Source organism: Cetorhinus maximus, chromosome 3 (assembly GCF_964194155.1).
Source record: "Cetorhinus maximus chromosome 3, sCetMax3.hap1.1, whole genome shotgun sequence".
Classification (NCBI taxonomy): Eukaryota; Metazoa; Chordata; class Chondrichthyes; order Lamniformes; family Cetorhinidae; genus Cetorhinus; species Cetorhinus maximus.
The window spans coordinates 18,523,698-18,544,122 of record NC_135881.1 but is presented as its reverse complement, the minus strand read 5'-3'; the positions used below and the strand labels follow the sequence as shown (position 1 = coordinate 18,544,122).

At 42.1% G+C, this 20,425-nt stretch overlaps 1 protein-coding gene across 1 annotated transcript in view; it reads left to right on the top strand.

The window, feature by feature from the left end:
* Positions 1-20,425, top strand: part of obscnb (obscurin, cytoskeletal calmodulin and titin-interacting RhoGEF b) — a 691,209-nt gene that overhangs the window by 175,542 nt on the left and 495,242 nt on the right. Inside the window, exons 20-24 of the mRNA XM_078536828.1 lie at positions 2,674-2,778; positions 4,117-4,383; positions 5,720-5,989; positions 9,636-9,902; positions 17,469-17,735. Coding sequence (XP_078392954.1) covers positions 2,674-2,778; positions 4,117-4,383; positions 5,720-5,989; positions 9,636-9,902; positions 17,469-17,735 — 1,176 coding nt within the window. The remainder of the gene's footprint in view (positions 1-2,673; positions 2,779-4,116; positions 4,384-5,719; positions 5,990-9,635; positions 9,903-17,468; positions 17,736-20,425) is intronic.

Sequence of the window (20,425 nt, the reverse complement as noted above, 5' to 3'; positions counted from 1 at the left end):
ATACTAAATAATTATGGGGCAAAGGTGGGGAAGGAAATAAATGCAATAATTATCACTAGAGGAAAAGTACCAGGGAAACTAATAGGGCTAAAGGCTGATAAGTCACCTGGACCTGATGGGTTGCATCCTAGGATGTTAAAGGAAATAGCTGCAGAGATAGTGGATGTACTGGTAGTAATCTTCCAAGAGTCCTAAGATTCTGGAAAAGTCCCAGAGGATTGGAAAACTGCCAATGTAAAACCTTATTCAAAAAGCGAGAGAGACAAACAACAGGTAACTATAGGCCTGTTAGCTTAACATCTGGTCATTGGGAAAATGTTGGAGTCTATTATAAAGGGTGTAATAGCAGAGAATTTAGAAATACATAATCTAATCAAGCAGAGCCAGCAAGGCTTCATGAAGGGGAAATCATGCCTGACAAATTTATTAGAATTCTTTGAGAAGGTAACAAGCAGGATAGATAAAGGGGAACAGTAGATGTAATGTATTTGGATTTCCAAAAGGCGTTCAATAAGGTATGATACATAAGGTTACTTAGTAACATTAAGAGCCCATGGTGTTAGGGGTAGTATATTAGCATGGATAGAGGACTGGCTAACTATAGATGACAGAGAGCTGGGATAGGGGGGAATTTTCCAGATGACAACCTGTAACTAGTGGAGTGCCACAGGGATCAGTGCTGGGGCCACAATTATTTACAATATATATTAATGACTTGGATGAGGGAAATGAATATATTATCGGCAAGTTAGCGGATGACAGAAAAATATGTGGGAAGGCAAGTTGTGAGGATGACACAAAGAGTCTACAGAGGGATATAGACAGGTTAAGTGAGTGGGCCAAAATGTGGCAGATGGAATATAAGGTGGGAAAATGTGAGGTTATGCACTTTGGCAGGAAGGATAGAGGAATTGAATATTATTTAAATGGAGAAAGACGGCATAAAGCTACAGCACAGAGGGATTTGGGGGTCCTCATGCATGAATCACAAAAAGCTAAAATACAAGTTGAGCAGGTAATAGGTAAGGCAAATGGAATGTTGGCCTTCATTTCAAAGCGGATGTAGTATAAAAATAGGGAAGTCTTGCTAAATCTATACATGGCACTAGTTCGACCACACCTAGAATACTGTGAACAGTTTTGGTCCCCTTATCTAAGGAAAGATATACTGGCATTGGAGGCAGTCCAGAGAAGGTTCACTAGGTTGATCCCAGGTATGGAGGGATTTTCTTATAAGAAGAGGTTGAGTAGGTTGGGCCTGTACTCATTGGAGCTTAGAAGAATGAGAGGTGACTTGATTGAAACATATACAATTCATAAGGGGCTTGACAAGGTAGATGCTAAGAGGTTGTTTCCCCTTGTGGGAGATTCTAGGACCAGAGGGCATAATATCAGAGTAAGAGGGCACCCATTTAAAACAGAGATGAGGAATTTTTTCTCTCAGAGGGTGGTCAATCTGTGGAAGTCTTTACTGCAGAGGGCTGTAAAGGCTGGGTTGTTAAATATATTCAAGGCTGAGATAGACAGATTTTTAATCAGTAAGGGAATCAAGGGCTATGGGGAAAAGGCAGGAAAGTGGATTTGAGGATAATCAGATCCACCATGATCTCAATAAATGGCGGAGCAGACTTGATGGGCCAAATGGCCTACTTCTGCTCCTATGTTTTATGGATGCTATGGATCTCTCATCAACTCCCCCCAGACACGTGTCACACCATGAGCCAACTAGTCTCACTGAACTCTATCTTTCACATGAGGATTTACAATTCCCACTTTTGAAGAACTTGCTTTTGACTCATCTTCCAAATGATCCTTTCTCTCAGACGCCTTCTACAAGGGTACACCTCTAGGGTTTCAAACTCTCCTTCCGATGTTACTGTACCCTGGATCACCATGTGCATTCAAGCTTTGCCTTCCATGCAGTCCTTCAGATAATCAGCCATGCCAACAGAGTACCATTGCTTCACAAGGCCATAGAAAGAAGTCACCAACCTTTGGCTGTCTCCTCAGATCTTCTGACTTCTCGTAAGCTTATTTTGCTTTAAGTCTGCACCCTGCAGCTATCTCCCTTTAAGCTTAGAGCCTCTCTGCCCCTTACTTTCACTTCCACTGAACAGGATCTTGTTTAGATTCCTGTTCTTCTCCCTTGACTTCACTGTCTTCCTGGGACCTTTCTCTTGTTCACTCTCTGGTTTTGGGACTTTTCATTCTTTGGAACCTGCTTCCTGCAGTTTCCTCTCCTGTGTCCAGCTTCTGGCTCCTGCTTCTAACTTAACTAAAAAAAAACTGCTGTTCTGTTTCTCCCTGTGTCTGTGGGCCTCCTGTTGCTAGGCAACAGCACAGTTTTTTGCACCTTTTGTTTGTTTAACCCCCTTTCAAGAGTCGTAAAGCCTCATTAAAATGTAGTCATCATTTAAAGTGAAACCAAAATTCAAGTTCCTCCCTTAACACACCAATACAGAAACCAAATAAACTTAAACGTAAAGCTAAAATTCATTCCTAATATCCACAAATACAAATATATCTTATTTAAACGATTTCTAGTTCCTAACAGTAGCATATAAAAAATTAAGCTGTAAGCAAAGAAATTACTCGAAAACCTGATTCAAAAATATGAACTTAATGTATTTTCATGTTGCTGATATATAGCATAACTAATTGTTTTACACACAGGAAGGACCCATATTCTGTTCTTTAAATCAGCAAAAACTGAAGATGCTGCAGAGATCAAGTTTGTTGCTGAAAGCGCTGCTTCCAAAGCTTTCCTTCGAGTTAAAGGTAAAACTTTTATGGGACACTTTATAGATTTGTAGAATAAGGCTATAATATTAGTGCTGCCTACAGACACCTTCTCAAGGTCAATTAGGGATGTGCAGCAAATGCTGGACTAGCCAGCGACACCCACATCCAGTGAAAGATTAATAAAATAAACATGAGGCAGGATTTTCCCCTCGGAGATCGGGGGGCACGGCAGGCCAGGAGCCCTGGCGGGCATTAGAAAAAGCATGAAACCTCATCCACAGGCAGGATGAGGTTTCATGTAGGTTTTAAAAAATGTAATTAAAGTTTTAAAAAAAGTTATGGACATGTCCCAACTCATGTGACAGTGCCACATGAGGGGGCATGTCAGGGAATTTTTTTTTTCTATTTTTAATAATTTGTACATGAGAGCCGATCTCCCTTTGGCAGCACTGTGTGCATGTGCGAAAGAGCATATTCTCGGGTTTAGGGATTCCCCCCCCACCCCCACCCGCACAGGGAGCGCATAGCGCTTCCTGGTGGATGCCACGCTGGGAGGCCCGCCAATGTAAAATGGCAGCGCGACCCAATTGGGCGCCAATCAGAGGCACGCCTCCGTGCACCCGCACTTCAGCTTCCCCCTCAACGGGGGGGAAAATCCTGCCCATGGGATTATTGCTTAGAGATTGGGATTGTAAAATTACCACAAAAAGAAAAACAAAGATATTAAAAGTAGCCAGTATTCTAGAGAATCTTTTATGTTTTTGAACTCGTGGAACCAGGAATGTATTTCCTTATTTGAAGATATTTTTGATGTATATTGGCCAGCCTTAACAAATATATGACTATAATGGAAAAACAAAGTCAGTTAATGATTGATGTAACTGTGATTTTTACATTTAAATTAGGATAGTATAGAAAGAGGGAAATTCATTTTCTTAGCCATCAATGAGCAACAGCAAGTTGTACCTCAATGGAAAAGAAAATTGTGCTTTACATAAATTTGGCTGTTGATTATCATACATTTTATGCTCCTATTGAAGTCAAATTTCACCTCAAGTGATCTATTTTATGTCTTTCACTGTCTGTTATGTTTAAATGGTTTATAATGAAAATAGCATGGTAAACATTGTTATTTACCAAATATTGTTACCTGATGAAGCAGTAGTTTTCAAAATATTACTGTGTTGTAACTATATAATGCAAATGATAGATAGTTGTTTCATCTAGTTATTCTTCTCTATCCTAGTGACTGTGCCTCTTTAATGCTGAGATTAACAATATCTAGCTATAACTGTAAAATCATATTAATGCTCAGCTCCACTGTTTTATGGTTTTAATTTAGATATCAAACAGTTGCTTTCATATCTGTTTCAGAATTGCCAGTTAAAATTGTGAAACCCTTGAAGGAGAAAATTGGCATAGAGAAACATCGTGTAATTTTTGAATGCAAGGTTTCCAGACCAAATGCTGCCGTCAAATGGTATTGCAAAGGCAAAGAGGTTCACCCCAGTAAAAATTATGAGATTGTGAGTGACGATGTGTACAGGAAACTCATAATTAATAATGTTGCCTTTGAAGATGAAGGCAGCTACATGTGTGATGCCATAGATGACAAAACTACAGCAATGTTATATGTAGAAGGTAATGAAAGATAAACTTAAAACGTTAATTTTGAAATATTTTGCCAACACTAAGAATGAAACTGAAAAGCATGTTTTAAACAATGCAATTTGTAGGGTCTTCAAGTAGTTAGCAATATATTAATATTGAAACTAGACCTTTTAGTCTTCTTTGTAAAAGTAAGCAGTCTGTCCTGTTGGTAAGTTAAATTCTACAGTACCTGAATAGGCAACCATTATGTATAAATTACAGCTAACACTATTGATACCTGACTAATATGAAAATCATATATTGTTATGTCAACATATTTTCTGACCTCTTTTTAGATTATTTCCGTTCCAGGCCCTGACTCAGGCAACCCCTCCCCCCAGCCCACACAGGCAGCGCTCCTGGGCGCACGTCACACTGGGTGGACCTTAATTGGCCTGCCCACGTAAAATGGCGGTGCCCAGCCGATCACGGGCAACGATTGGCTGCGTGCATGCCTGCGCCCGTTCCCACACAACCCCCCTGATGGGGAGAAAATTCCCTCCTATATGAAGTGGAATCAGTGGGTAGGGGTGGGTGCGTGTTGGGGGTAGTAGTGAATGGTGGCTGACTGAAACCCAAGGATTTATTATGGAGCTTGGAGGAGCGCTTCTGTTTCTCTAAGATCCACAATAGGTTAAGTAAAGAAGATGAAACTTTCTGGTGTCAGCCACCAGAGGGTACTTAAGCACCTGCAGAAACTGGCCAGAACATGAATGGCATATGCAATCGAATTTGCATGTTTCAGGTGTGTGACCTGGATGGCTTAAAAAAGGACAAATACTTGTTTCATAACTTTAAAATGTGTCAATGTGTTCCAATTTCTAGGCCCAAGATTGTTACAACAAGACTGAACACTGAATGCAATAGTGGGTTAAGTAGGATTGTGTTTGCTGCCATCAGCTAATTTCTACCAAACTTGTGCATTCCAAAGCTGAATAAATAAACATTTTGAAATTTAAACCAGTTATGTGGAATGTAGCTGCGTAAGAAGCAGTAAAACCATTTAGTTAACTTTCTCCTCTATTAGTTTTTTTGGGATTTTATTATATTAAAAGTACAGTGCAAGGTTAAAAAATATTATGCTGAATACATAATTAATTGATTATTTTGTTGCCAAAATCTGCTTATTAATAATTATACATGTCAATTTGTATTTGTGTGACTTTGGTATGGTCTTATTAATTTTAACAAATATAGCTATTTATTTATCCCATTGGTCAGGACCAACTTTGGTTCCCTTGTGACAAAATTGAGGAATATAATGGGTTACATACAGTTCAAAGGAATCAACAAACTTTTATAAAATTTCTTTAAATATGTTTTACAGAGCAAGCAATTACCATCATTAAACAGCTATGTGATGTGGAAGTGACAGAGCCAAATGGTGCCTGTCTTGAGTGTGAGCTTTCAATTGCTGATGTAAAGCCTCCAAAATGGATACTAAATGGTGAAATTCTTCAAGCTTCTGAAGATGTGGACATTGAACATTGTGGCATTATTCATCGTTTAACTCTGAAAAAAACAAATTGTAAAATGACTGGCTTGCTGCAGTTTATTGCAGGGAAATCAAAATCTGAGGCAAGGCTGACCATTAAAGGTATTTTCCCTCTTTTCTTCCCCATCCTTCCAATTTTCTCCCTCTCTTTTAGACCGTAACTCATGTTGACAAAAGTTTCACAGTCAGCTGCAGTATTTAGTACCTCACCAACATAACCGTTTTCCTTGTGATTTTCAACTGTGTGTATCGGTAGTCCACTGACAAAGCGAATATCAGAACCTCAAAGTCATCTTTAAATTACTTATCTATTCTCTTAATTGAAGATTAGTTGCAGCCAAATTCTAAATTTAAAAAGTAAGTATATATTAACAGTATTTGAAGAGAAAATGCTGAACTTAAGCACTGAGTTGAACTTCTGAATCTATGGCCTCTCTTTCCCCAAGACCCATCTATTTCCACCATCACCTATCCTTGTCTCAACCAATCTGTTGATGAAACCCTCATCCATGCTTTTGTTCCCTCCAGACTTGAACATTCCAATTCTCTTCTAGCCGGCTTTCTACCTCCCACCCTCGCAAACAGTAATGCATCCAAAAAACTGGTGAACATATTTTAACTCATATTGAGTCCCAATCATCCATTCCCCCCTATATTTGTTTACCTATGTTGACTCACAGATAGACAGTGCCTTGATTTTTATCCTAGTGTTCAGATCCTACAATGGCCTCACCCCTCCCTATCTCTGTAACTTCATCTGGCTTTACAGTCATAAGAACATAAGAAATAGGAGCAGGAGTAAGCCATTCGGCCCCTCAAGCCTACCCCACCATTCAATAAGATCGTGACTGATCTGCCCCAGGCCTCAACTCCTCATTCATGTCAGCTCCTCATAGCCCTCAACTCTCCGATATTTCAAAAATCTCCTCTTCAAATGCTTTCAAATGATCTAGCCTCCACAACTCTCTGGGATAGAGAATCCCAGACATTCACTACCTACCCTCAGAGAAGAAATCCTTCGCATCTCAGTTTAAATGAGTGTCTCCTTATTCTGTAACTATGTCCCCTAGTTCGAGATGCCCCCACTAGTGGAAACATCTCAACATCTACCCTGTCAAGCACCCTCAGAATCTTGTACTTTTCAATTAGATCACCCCTAATTCTTCTAAACTCTAATGAATAAAGGCCTAACCTGTTTAGCTGTTCTTGTTAAGTCAAGCCCTTCATCCCAGGAATCAGCTTAGTGAATCTCTTTTGAACTGCCTCCAATGCCAGTATGTCCTTTCTTAAATACGAGGACCAAAATTGTACACAGTACTCCAGGTGCAGCATCACCAACACCCTGTACAGTTGTAACAAGACTTTCCTATTTTTAAGCTCCAACCCTCTAGCAATACAGGCCAAAATTCTATTTGCCTTCTTAATTCTTTGCTGCACCTGCATACTAACTTTTTGTGTTTCGTACACAAAACACCCAGATCCCTGTGTGCTGCACATTTTTGGAGTCTCTCTCCATTTAAATAGTAGCCTGCCTTTTCATTCTCCCTACCAAAGTGCATGAGCTCACATTTTCCTACATTAAACACTGTCTGCCAAGTTTTTGGTCACTCACTCAACCTATCTATTTCCCCTTGCAGATTCCTTGGGCAGAATTTTGCCCTTGATGGGCGGGCGGGCCCCACCGGCTTGGTGGCAGGCGGGCCGGCAGCCGATCGCCACCGCCGAACCGGGCCCCACCGCCATTTTAAGTGGGCGGGCCAATTAAGGCCCGCCCAGCAGGCCGCCCGACGGGAAGTGCTATGAGCTTCCTGTGCAGGGGGGGGGGAGGGATTCCCCAACTGTCAGAGTGTGCTCTTTCGCGCATGTGCACGAAAGAGCGCACATCTCCCTGAGACTAAGTGCTGCCTCAGGGAGCGCACTGACAGTGTTTGTAACTTTAAAAATAGAAAAATAAAAAAATTATTAACATGTCCCCCTCTTGTGACAATGTCACTCGAGATGGGACATGTTAATAAATATCACAAAAACTTTATTAAACTTTTTTAAAACAGACATGAAACCTCATCCCGCCAGTGGATGAGGTTTCATGCTTTTTCAGAAGCCCGCTGGGGCTCCTGGCCTGCCTGCCAGCCTTAAGGTTGGACGGGCAGGGCCTTTAATTGGTTTAACTACCCTGTCAATGGCCTCAATTGGCCATTGACAGGTTGGTGGGCGGACAGCTGATCGTGCTATCCTCCCGCCTTCCTGAATATTTAAATGGGTGGGATGACGTCGGGGGTTACCCCCGACGTCATCCCGCATCATTTTCGTGTCGGCGAGCAGGCCCCGCCCCCAGCTCGCCGACGGAAATATTCCGACCCTTATGTCCTTATCAGAATATGCTTTCCCACCTATTTTTGTATTGTCAGCAAATTTGGATACATTACACTCTGCCCCCTCCTCCAAGTCATTAATATAGATAGTAAATAATTGAGGCCCTAGGACTGATCCTTGTGGTACTCCATTAATTATGTCTTTCCAATCTAAAAAAGACCTATAGGGCATGATCTTCCAGTTGTCAAGTGGGGGTGGGGCCCGCGAGAAAGAGCGCGCTCCCAGCTGAGGGAATCCTCCCCCACCCCGCCCGCACAGGGAGCGCATAGCCCCCCGACTGGGGCGCTGATCGGGAACCCGCCCGTCCATGCCCGCTGCCACACATCCGCCCCAACGAGGGGAAAATGTTGCCCATAAATCCCGACCCTCTATCTTCTGTGCGTTAACCAATCCTCCATCCATGCTAATACATTACTCCTAATGCCATGAGCTCCTGTCTTGTGCAATAACCTTATATGTGGCACCTTATCGAATGCCTTTGCGGATCCAAATAGACTTCATCTACCAGTTCTCCTTTATCAACTCTGCTTGGTATATCCTCAAAGAACTCTAGCAAATTTGTCAAACATGATTTCCCATTCGCAAAACCATGTAGACTCTGTTTGATTGCGTTAAGCTTTTCTAATTGTCTTGCTATTTCTTCCTTAAGAATGGACTCTATCATTTTCCCACTGACAGATGTTAGGCTGACTGGCCTATAGTTTCCTGCTTGTTGTCTCCCTCCGTTCTTGAACGGGGGCGTCACATTAACATTTTTCCAATCCGCTGGGACCCTCCCGGAATTGAGCTCTGGAATATTTCGACCAATGACTCTACTATCTCTGCAGCCACTTCCTTTAAAACCCTTGGATGCAGGCCATCAGGTCCTGGTGACTTGTCTGCCTTTAGTCCTATTAGCTTTTCAAATACTTTGTCCCTGCTGGTTTCTGAAAGTTAGAAATTCCTCTGGTATGAGTCATGGCCAGTCATGCATGTCAGGTTAAAGCCTTTGTCCATTTTTAAAATAAAATAATAATTTTCAAAAGTAGCTAGGTTGACATAGATATATATTTTCCTTTCTATCTTTTGGACGGGGACGGGACAGTCCAAAAGTGAGAGTGCGTTCAGCTGCCAGGGACCTTTGCTTTCGAATATGCTCCCTCAACCTCTTCACCTCTCTCTCTCTCCTCCTTAATGATGCTCCCTAAAACCTAGTTCTGACCAAACTTTTGTCACCTATCTTAATATCTCCTTTTGTGGATTGGTTTCAAATTCTGATATATTACTATCCCCTGTTTCAACTTAGGACATGTTGTTACATTAAGGTGTTTTATTAATGCAATTTTGTTGTTGTTTGACAGCCTTAATTATAAATTCGCACGGGATTATTTTTCAGAGCCCCCAACAGAGGTAGTCAGACAACTACAGAACATTACAGTTGAAGAGAGGAACTCTGCTACTTTGAGCTGTGAGTTTACGCCTACGCCCAAGGTGGTCAGATGGTACAAAGACCAGAACTTAATCAAATCTTCTGACCGATACAAATTCAACCAAAATAAGAATGAGTTAGAACTTACCATTTCAAATCTCAAACCCGAAGACTCTGGTGAATATAGCTGCAAATCAAGTAATGCACAGACCACAGCCATGCTCACAGTTGAAGGTAAGATTTGACGTCTTGCAATAAAAATTGCTTACTGCTATATAATTAAGTTGAAAGGGCATGATGGGTAATTACTACCTTTTGATTGATTCCAGAAATTTTGCTTCCTTTGCTCACCGAATTATTAATCAGTTTCTAGTTTATACCTATCACCTTTATGTGCTTTAGCTTGGAATTGTGTTCCAAATCAACTGTTTCCATTCACCTTCCTTCTTAGATATCTTGTGTGAGGCTGTCTCTCTTATTTATCTTTTAAAGCTGGAGAGTTGTAGGACAAAAATATTCTCACTGGCTGCAAGATGCATTCAGTATTGTTTGGGATGACCTGCAGTTGCCTAAGCAACCTGGCTGAAATAGGCATGAGACCAATGGCATATGCGAATCTTGGGCTTAATGCCTATATCAACCCCTTTCTGTATTGGATCATGACTGATTATAGTATTTGCCTTGCATCTTGGCTGAGAAGATCAGGAAGTAGAATCAGTATGGGTGGAGATTAGGAAGGGTCAGAAAACACTGGTGCAAGTAGTTTATAATCCCTTAACAGTAGTTATACCCGTTGGACAGAATATAGAGCAAGAAATAATTGGAAATTGTAACAAAGGCAATGTAATAATTATGGGGAACTTTCATCTTTGTAACAACTGGATCAATTAAATTGGCAAAGGTGGTCTGGAAGATGAGTTTGTAGAATGCTTTGATGACAGCTTTCTTGAGCAATACAGCAATATGTTGTGAAACTGATTAGGGAATAGAGCTATTTTAGATCTAATATTGTTCAATGAGGCAGGGTTAATTAGTAATCTCAAACTAAAAGATCTGGTGGGGAAAAAATTATGATAAAACAATAGAATTCCATATTAAGTTTGAAAACAACATACTCCAGTCCCAAACAAGAATCTTGTATGAGGGGAGAGCTGGCTAAGATTGATTGGGTATAGACTAAAAGGTGTATTGTGGTAAATAAACAGTGGGAAAATTTTGAAGAAACAATTCAAGATGCTCAACAAAAATACATTCCATTGAAAAACTCAACAAAGAATTCTGATTGAAACTTACAGAATACTGAAAGGCCTGGATAGAGTGGACCTGGGGAAGATGTTTCCATTAGTAGGAGAGACTAGGACCTGAGGGCACAGCCTCAGAGTAGTGTGAAGGCCTTTTAGAACAGAGATGAGGAGAAACTTCTTTAGCCAGAGAGTGGTGAATCTATGGAATTCATTGCCACAGAAGGCTGTGGAGGCCAGGTCATTGAGTGTATTTAAGACCGAGATAGATAGGTTCTTGATTGGTAAGGGGATCAAAGGTTATGGGGAGAAGGCGGGAGAATGGGGTTGAGAAACTTGTCAGCCATGATTGAATGGCGGAGCAGACTCGATGGGCCGAATGGCCTAATTTCTGCTTCTATGTCTATGGTCTTATTATGGTCTTTTAAAGAAGGCCCATCCCTGGCTTACTAAGGAAGTTAAGGATAGTATTCGATTAAAAAAAAAGCTAACAAAGTGGCAAAGAATAGCGAGGTCTGAGGAATGGGAATATTTTAGAAATCTGCGAAGGACCACCAAAACGTTGATAAAAGGGAAAAAATAGAATATGGGAGTAAACTTAGCCAGGACTATAAAAACAGATTGTAAGAGCTTTTAAAAGCATATAAAAAGGAGAATAGCTAATGTGAACATTGGTCCCTTAAAGGTGGAGAAATGAGAAATTATAATGGGGAATGAGGAAATGCCAGAGACATTGAACAAATATTTTGTGTCTGTTTTCAGAGTAGACAACACAAATTAGATTCCGGGTATATAAGGTAACCAAGGGGCTAAAAAGAGTGGAGCAACTTAAGCTAATTAATATCAGCAGTGAAAAAGTATTGAAGAAATGTAAGGAACTAAAATCCGACAAATCCTCAGGACCTGATGCCTACATCCTAGGGTTCTAAAGGAGTTAGCTGCAGAAATAGTTATGATTTTCCAAAATTCCCTAGATTCTAGAATGGCCCCGTCAGGTTGGATGTTAGCAAATGTAACACCTCTATTCAAGAATTGAGGCAGAGGAAAAGAGGGAACTACAGGCCAGTTAGCTTGACATCAGTGATCAGGAAATTCTGGAATCTCTTATTAAGGAAGTCTTAACAATGCATTTAGAAAAAGTATAATCAGACAAAATCACATGGTTTTATGAAAGGTGAAGTGTATTTGACAAATTTATTCGCATTTTTTGGAGATGTGCCAGAGGACTGGAGAATTGCGAATGTTATACCCTTGTTCAAAAAGGGGTGCAAGGGTAAAGCTGGCAATGACTGACCAGTCAGTCTGACTTCAACGCTGGAAAACTTTTGGAAACTATAGTTCGGGACAAAATCAATAGTCACTTAGACAAGTGCAGGATAATTAAGGAAAGACATTAAGGGAAAACCATGTTTAACTAACTTGCTGGAGTTTTTTGAGGAAGTAGCAGAGAAGGTTGATAAGGGCAACGCTGTTGAAGTGGTGTATATGGATTTTCAAATGTCACTTCATACAGTGCCCCACAATAGACTTGTGAGCAAAATTATAGGTCATGGAATAAAAAGGAAAGTAGGCACTTGGTTAAGAAATTGGCTGAGTGACAGGAAACAGAGAGTAGTGATAAATGGATGTCTTTCAGATTGGAGGATGGTTTGTAGCGGAGTTCCCCAGGGGTCAGTGTTGGGACCATTGCTCTTCCTGATATATATTAATGACTTAGACTGTAGTGTTCAGAGCATGATTTCATAATTTGCAGATGATCTGAAGATTGAAAACGTTGTCAACTGTGATGAGGATAGTTTTGAACTTCAAAAAGGACGTAGATATGTTGGTGGATTGGGCAGACAAGTGGCAGATGAAGTTCAATGCAGAGAAGTGTGAAGTGATTCAGTGTAGCAGGAAGAATGTGGAGAGACGGTATAAAGTAAGGGGATAAACTCTAAAGGAGGTGTAGGAACAGAGGGGACCTTGGTGTAAATGTATATAAGTCATTGAAGATGGCAGGGTATATTGAGAGAGTAGTTAATAAAGCATATAGGATCTTAGGGCAGGATTTTCGGGACGTTGGGTGGGTGTGGCGCGCAGGCCCGGGAGTAGACGGGAAACAGCCTGCTGCCCGCGATTGGCCCCCAACCGTGATTTCATGCTGGCTGACCAATTAATGGCCAGTCAGTGTAAAAGGTGCACTGAGAAGCTCAGCGCTGCCGGGGTAGGGGCGGGAGGCGGGCGAGCGCATAAACCTGCGCATGCGCGGGGGAGCATGCACTGAAAGCTCCCTGAAGGCAGGGAGCTGCCTCAGGGAGCTGAAGAATTTTAAAATCAAAATTAAAGATTTTGAAAATCGGAAAAAACTGTCTCCCACAAAGGACTCACTCACATGAGCAGAGACATAATTTTTATTATGTCAAAAAATTAATTTAAAAAAAATTTATGTCAGAAACCTCATCCCGCCCTTGAATCGCTGTTAATTAATACTCTCATGGCCTTAATAGCCGGTGGGTGTGCTGCCGACTCTCGCGCGCGCCCACTGACCGATAATCTAAATTCAAGTATACTATATTTGGGAGGAGGCGGTGGCATAGTGGTAATGTCACTAATGTCCAGAGCAGATTTAAATCCCACCATGGCAGCTGGTGGAATTTGAATTCGGTTAATAAATCTGGAATATAAAACTAGTATTAGTAATTTATACTAATAGTGGTTAATAGTCAATATAGTTAATAGTAACAAGAATAAGGAAGTTTTGCCACAATTATACACGGCTTTGGCAAGATCACACCTTGAGTACTGTGTACTGTTTAGGTTTCCATATTTAAAGAAGGATGTACTTGCATTGAAGACAGTGCAGCGAAGGTTTACTAGATTGGCTCTTGGGTTGAGAAAGCTGTCCTATAATGAGAGGCTATATTCTCCGTTATTTTGAGAGGTGACCTCATTGAAACATACAAGATTCTGAAGGGATTTGATAGGTTAGACACTGAGACGTTGTTTACTTTGACTGGGGGAAATCCAGAACATGGGGCATAGTTTCAGGATAAGGGGTTGATTACTTAGGACTGAGATGAGGACAAATTTCTTCACTCAAAGGCCAGGATATTCTGTTTGTTGGGTGGGCACAGTGGACGAACCTGGGAGCGGCCAGGACACGGTCCGCCGCCTACAATCATACCCTGACTACGATTTCACACTGGCTGGTCAATTAACAGCCGGCCAGCGTGAAATGCGTGCTGAGACCTCAGCGCTGCTGGGGTGGGGCGGGAGGAGCGCGAGCGCTAAAGTCTGCACATGCACGGAAGATACAGGTTGTTTGCAATAAATCCCCTAATGTGAATTAGATCATCAGGTTTACAAGACTTAGCCATCCGGCAAGAATGAACACTTTAAATTGTAAACTCTAAAGATTTATTAACTATTAAAAGGTAGAAAGGTAACAAGTTAATAAGATACAAAGCAAAGTTTCAATTAATAGTAAGAGGAGAAAGCTTAATTTTAACAATTAAACAGACTTCTCACAACTTTCCTCGGTTGCTCAGGCTGAAGACATGAAGTGAAGATAACCCTCCGGTCACTCAAAACATGGATGACATGCTAACAAAATGGCTTCCTGAAACCTTCACTTTTATACTTAAAAGATGTTGTAAGCTTGCGTTGGCCAAATGGTTGGAAATGGCTAATTGGTCTAAAATTTGTCAATAATGTGACAAGAGTCAACTCCATTGGTTCTAGAAAATTATGCACATTGTCTTAAACTTAGCACAATGCCTTCCCTTCAGCTATATCTCTTATCTTGATGTCTTTACAGGAGTCTCATTCATTTAGACAGACTCAACAGTCAAAGACAGTGTATGTTCCTGATAGGGAGGGTGTCCAAGGCTTTTGTCATTTTTTTGTCAGCTGTTACGGCACTTTAATTTTCTCATAAGAAATGCTAATGGAGAAATACAGAAATACCATAAAGTGACTTCTAATTAACTACCAACTATTAATTACTAACCCTTCAACTACCAGAGTAATTGAGGTACTTCTTTCTAATAAAATCATCTGTTGTTAGTCAGTGACTACTTTGTAATACTGTTTTGGGTTAGTTTGTTGTAAAAGGTTAACAACGTCAAAATGGCTTCTTTCTCCTTGTTGACACAAAATCACGTTTTGACCTTGGTAGCTTATTACAATAAATATAACATGAAATTAACCTGAAAATAGTTAACTAAAATCTGGATCCTAGGCTTACTTACAGCCCCTAGGAACCAACTGGAGTCTCTATCATGTCAGTTGGATTTTTGCAGAATCAGGGAGATTCCCAGCTCCATTCCCAGCACCCCCAGTTTTCACCAATGTGGAATAAGGGAGCAGTTGCACTCTGCAATCCCGATTTAGCCCTCTTCATTATGGGCATGGACATCTCCTAACCCCTGCAGTGGAGCCGGGTGAGTTTTTTAAAGACTCGTGGTTCATGGCCGTGAAGCATTGTCTAGATGAGTTTTGATAGGTAAGTTCAAAAGGTCTTACCCATGTCCCCCATGCCAAGCCAAGCTCCTCCACCCACCTCTCATGATCCCTCACACCCTCCATGCCAACATATGCCCCTCCACCCACCCCCATGGCCTCTCATATGGCACTTCCTTGCCCATTCACCCAGCATGCATTCTGTACAGAACAGTTGAATCCTATAGTAACAATAACATGTGGAAAAGCTTTCATTAATTAATTAATTTGTAACTTATTACTTTCTTAAAAAATACTTTTACTACAGGCTTTTTGAAGTGTTAACCAATCTGTTGGTTAAAGTATCAAAACCAGAAACTGCAAACACTTAGGCCAGGATATTAAGGCTGGTGAGCGGGGGGTGGGGGGGGGTGGCAGGGCCCCGCTCGCCAACGTGGGATGACGTCAGGCGGAACTCCCAATGTCACCCTGCGTCATTTCAATTTTCAGGCCGGCGGGGGCGTAGCCGAATCAGCTATGTGCCCGCCGACTTGTCAATGGCCAGTTGAGGCCATTTAAAAAGTAATTCAAATAGTTAATGGACTTGCCTGTCCAACCTTAAGGTTGGCGGGCAGGCCGGGAGCCCTAGCGGGCTTCAGAAAAAGCATGATACCTCATCCACAGGCGGGATGAGGTTACATGAAGGTTTTTAAAAACTTAATAAAAGTTTAAATAAAAGTGATGGACATGTCCCAATTCGTGACAGTGCCACACGATGGGATATATCAGGGAAATTTTATGTTTGTGCATTGACCATTTTTGAATTTGGCGCCGATCTCCCTGAGGCAGCACTTAGCCTCAGGGAGATGAGTCATGCGAAAAAGCGCGCTCTCGGCTTAGGGAATTCCCCCCTCCGCCTGCAGAAGGAGCGCATAACGCTTTCTGGCGGATGTCACACTGGGTGGGCCTTAATTGGCCCGCCCACATAAAATGGCGGCACACTCCCGATTGAGGGCGCCAATCGGAGGCGTGCCTGCACGTGCCCGCTCCTGCACTTCCCCCCGACAGGGGGAGAATTCTTCCCTTTATCTTGTGTAAATAAACATTTGCAATTGAGAAATAGATCACGGAGAAAGAGTTGTCAATCAAGCAGTGTTTTCCCTGGGGCACAGCTATTTCAGCAGACTAATGGATGTCTGGGCTTGCCAATTGTAACATCATCCGTCTGCTGCCCTTGTCCTTCTAGGTGGTAGTGGTCGTGAGTTTGGAATGCGCTGTCGAAGGGGCTTCGATGAGCTGCTGCAGTGCATCTTCTACACTGCTGCCACTGTGTGTCAGCATGGAGGGAGTGAATGTTTAATTTGGTGGATGGGATGTCGATCAAGGGGGCTGCTTTGTCCTGGATGAGGTTGAGCTACTTGGGTGTTGTTGGAGCTGCACTCGTTCAGGCAAATGGAGAGTATTCCATCCCACTCCTGACTTGTGCCTTGCAGATGATGGGCAGGCTTTGGGGAATTAGGAGGTGAGTTACTGATTCCCAGAATCAGTGACCTGTTCCTGTAGCATGCCTGGGAGTAAGTAAGTTATAGTGGAATCCACTGCAAGTACTCAGATTTATGTTGTTCCTCCTAAACAGGAACAGTAGTAGATCACTAAGCTCCTCAAGTCTGTTCTTCCACACTAACAGACCATGGCTGATTTGTTTTGTCTCGTGCATGAGTAGATATGCTTATGTTATTTCATATTCTACTTAAAAATAAAGCTTATTGGAAATAGGATTTTGTGTCTTGTGATTTTAGTAGAATCTAGTTTACTTCATTTTAGGGGAATAAAATACATTAAGGTTTACGCTCAGAATTGTTTCCAGTTTGGAGCTTCACTTGACTGGAGCATGGATCAAAGAATTATGTCTGTAGCGTGGTGCAGACAACTTACAGATTCAAAATTTTTCAATGAATTGCCATTTGAGAGTATTGTGAATCAGGGTTGCTGTGAATCAGCGGCTGATTCTCCATTTCATTCTCCAACTGAATAAGCCTGGAATGAAATCTCTGAAAGTTGACCCCATTACATGTGGATAATGTATATAATTCAAAATAGAAACATTAAGTAACTATGTTTGTATTTACATTTGCAGCTCTAAAAATAGAAATAATAAAACATTTGGAAGATATAGATACTGAGGAGGACAGCAATCTAGTTTATTCGTGTGAGTTGTCTCATGATGTTGAAGATGTTCAGTGGTATCTAAACGATACCCCCTTACACTCAAATGAATTCAATGAGATAAAGAAAAAAGGAAAGAGACACACGTTAATTTTGAAAGGTGTAACACTTGATGACACAGGAACGGTTATGCTGAAAGTGAGAGATGTGACAGAAAAAGCACAGCTGAATGTTCGAGGTAAGCACCCCGTTATTGTTTATTTGGAATGAAAGAATAATTGAGCGAACCATTAAAGACTTAATATTGCTGAATGTGAAAAGATTTTCGGGAGCTAATCTTGACTCAGATATATACTTTCAGTTTTCTACTATGCAGATACGCTAGGGATTTTTGTCAAAAGCATTTTTATTGTGCAGAATATGGTTGTTTCACCCCAAAGCTTCTATTGTAATCCAGACAAAGTATATGTGATAAAAATCTCTCTTTTCTGGTAAGGTTAAGTGCCCTGAGTGGAAGGATTATGGACAATATCCACCAAATTCTTAGTAGGCTTACATTCATAGCACTAACCATAGCATATACAGTAAGTCAGAAAAAACTTGATGGTGATTCTGGCTAACAAAAGAGAAGCAGTTCAAGTGTATCTTAAACAGCATTAATGTGAAGTCATCAAAGATTTGTATGCAAAATATCTTAAAAAGAAAGAACTTGCATTTAAATAGTGCCTTTTATGACCAGAGAGGTACTTTTAAAGTGTAGTCCCTGTTGTAGTGTAAGGAAATATAGCAATTTGTGCACTGCAAGGTCCTACAAACGGCAATTAGATAAATGACCAGTTAATCTGCTTTTTTTCCTGTGATATCCATTGAAAAAATTGTTTATCAGGACAAACAGGGGAAAAAAATACTTACATTTATGAAACGCCTTTTGCGACCTTGGGCCATCCCAAATTGTTTCATAGACAATGAAGTTACAATGATCAGGATTTTCACCGGCGTCGTTTGGTGGCGTGGGTGAGCAATATGGCAAGAAGACCAAAAATCGGTTTCACAATGTTGTGAAACCAGTTTGCAATCATCCGCTCAGCCCGCCAATGGTGGGCCGCGATCCCCACCATCGGATACTGGGAACCTCATTGTAATACATCAGCATATCATTATAAGGCTAGCCCGCTGGACTCTTACAGCCCTCCCCCCTGCTGGATCGTCATATGTGAGGCGTGCACTTGGCGCGCTGCACGTTGCTCAGGACATCAAGGTTTATTTGCCTACTTTGCTTCGGCCAGCACTCGCAGTCATCAGTGCCAAGCTTCACAGACAGCATCACATCAATTTTAGGGGGGGCTCACGGATAGGTCTCTATCTACCAGATCAGCCATATGTGGGTGGCTTTTCAATGGCTGCAGGGCAAGGTTTTGCTTCAGGAAGGGGGACAAGTGGCCTTAGGCAAGGCTGCAGGATGAGAGCTGTACTGGGTAAGGAGGTATCCCACGGTGTAGTGGGGGCACATGTTGATTTGTGCAACTGGCCTCAAGATGGTGACGGCTGAGGAGGCAGTCTCCAGAGGAGATGAGGACAGATGGACATGTGAGGGTATGTGTATGAGAATGGGTGGTGATGTCCCTTGAGCTGACAGTGGGTGAGATGCCAGTGAATGTATGATAGGCTAGGTGTGAGAGTTTGGAGTGATGACATGGTTGCCATACCCTGGCTGCACGGATGAGATCATTCATCCACCATCTGCATTGGATGGCCAACCTCTTCTGTCTAGCATTGGCACTGATCACCACTGCCATTGCCTACCAAGCTGGAGTGGTAATGTAGCTGCCCCTCCTGCGGCTAGAGCGGTGGTAGAGGACATCACAGCGAGCCTCCATGCCATTCAAAAGGTGCTTGAGGGCTGCAGTCTTCTTGCCTTTCAAGGCCATGGGCAGTATTTTACATCACACGGGGAAGAGTGTGCCTGATCCGATCGGGCATAAAATCGCGCAAGATGACGTCGGGTGAGCGTCCCGACATCATTGAGCACTTGCATGATATTTCGCTCGGGTGTGCACAAAAGTTGGAAGCGCACCTGCTGACAATTAAGAGGGCAATTAAGCCCATTATCAGTGCAATTGATTCCAATTTCTCGTTGCCTGTCCAACCTTACAGTTGTTGGACGGGCGATTTGGCCAGGTGGCCTTTGTGTATTTCATCAAACTTCATCCAAGGCCGGGATGAAATTTCTATGATAAAATGAAATAAAAATAAGCATCAGTGGACCGCATTATCAACTATCTTTTCAGGTGATTGATTATGATGCATGAACACTTTTTTTTACAGCTTTAAATACCTTTATTTTAGCTTTTTCAGGTCTTCTGTTCCCTGAGGCAGCTGTCTGCCTTCAGGGTGTTTTCTCGCAGCGCTTAACCGCACCCGCGGAAATGTCATTTCCCGCCCTCTTCCCACTCCCACCCTGGCAGCGCTGAGCTTTTCAGCGTGCAGTTCACGCTGACTGGCAGTTAATTGATCAGCCAGCATGAATTTGTGGTCAGGGGCTGATCATGGTTAGGGGCCTGTTTCCAGACCGCTCCCTGGTTCGCCAAAGGTAAAATTCAGGCCCATGTCTTCTTTGCTGCAGTCCTGGGCTGGAAGCACTGAGCGCGGCTGTACTTTAAATGTGGTGCCTGATGTGTTGAAGCGGCGAGGTGACTGCATGGCAGGTGAACTGGAGCCCGTCCGCCATGGAAACTGCGTGTATCCCGAAAATGCTTAATTAATGCAGCGGGTTTGGGATGATGCGCTGTGAAAAGCCATTGCGACCGGCAGGTAAAACATCATTTTACCCGCCTGCTGGACTCATCACCTCTGGCCTGTGCAGCTGCGTCAAGATCTTGTTCCTCGAGTGGGTCCCCCATTGCCAGTGCCGGATTGTGGAGTGCTCAG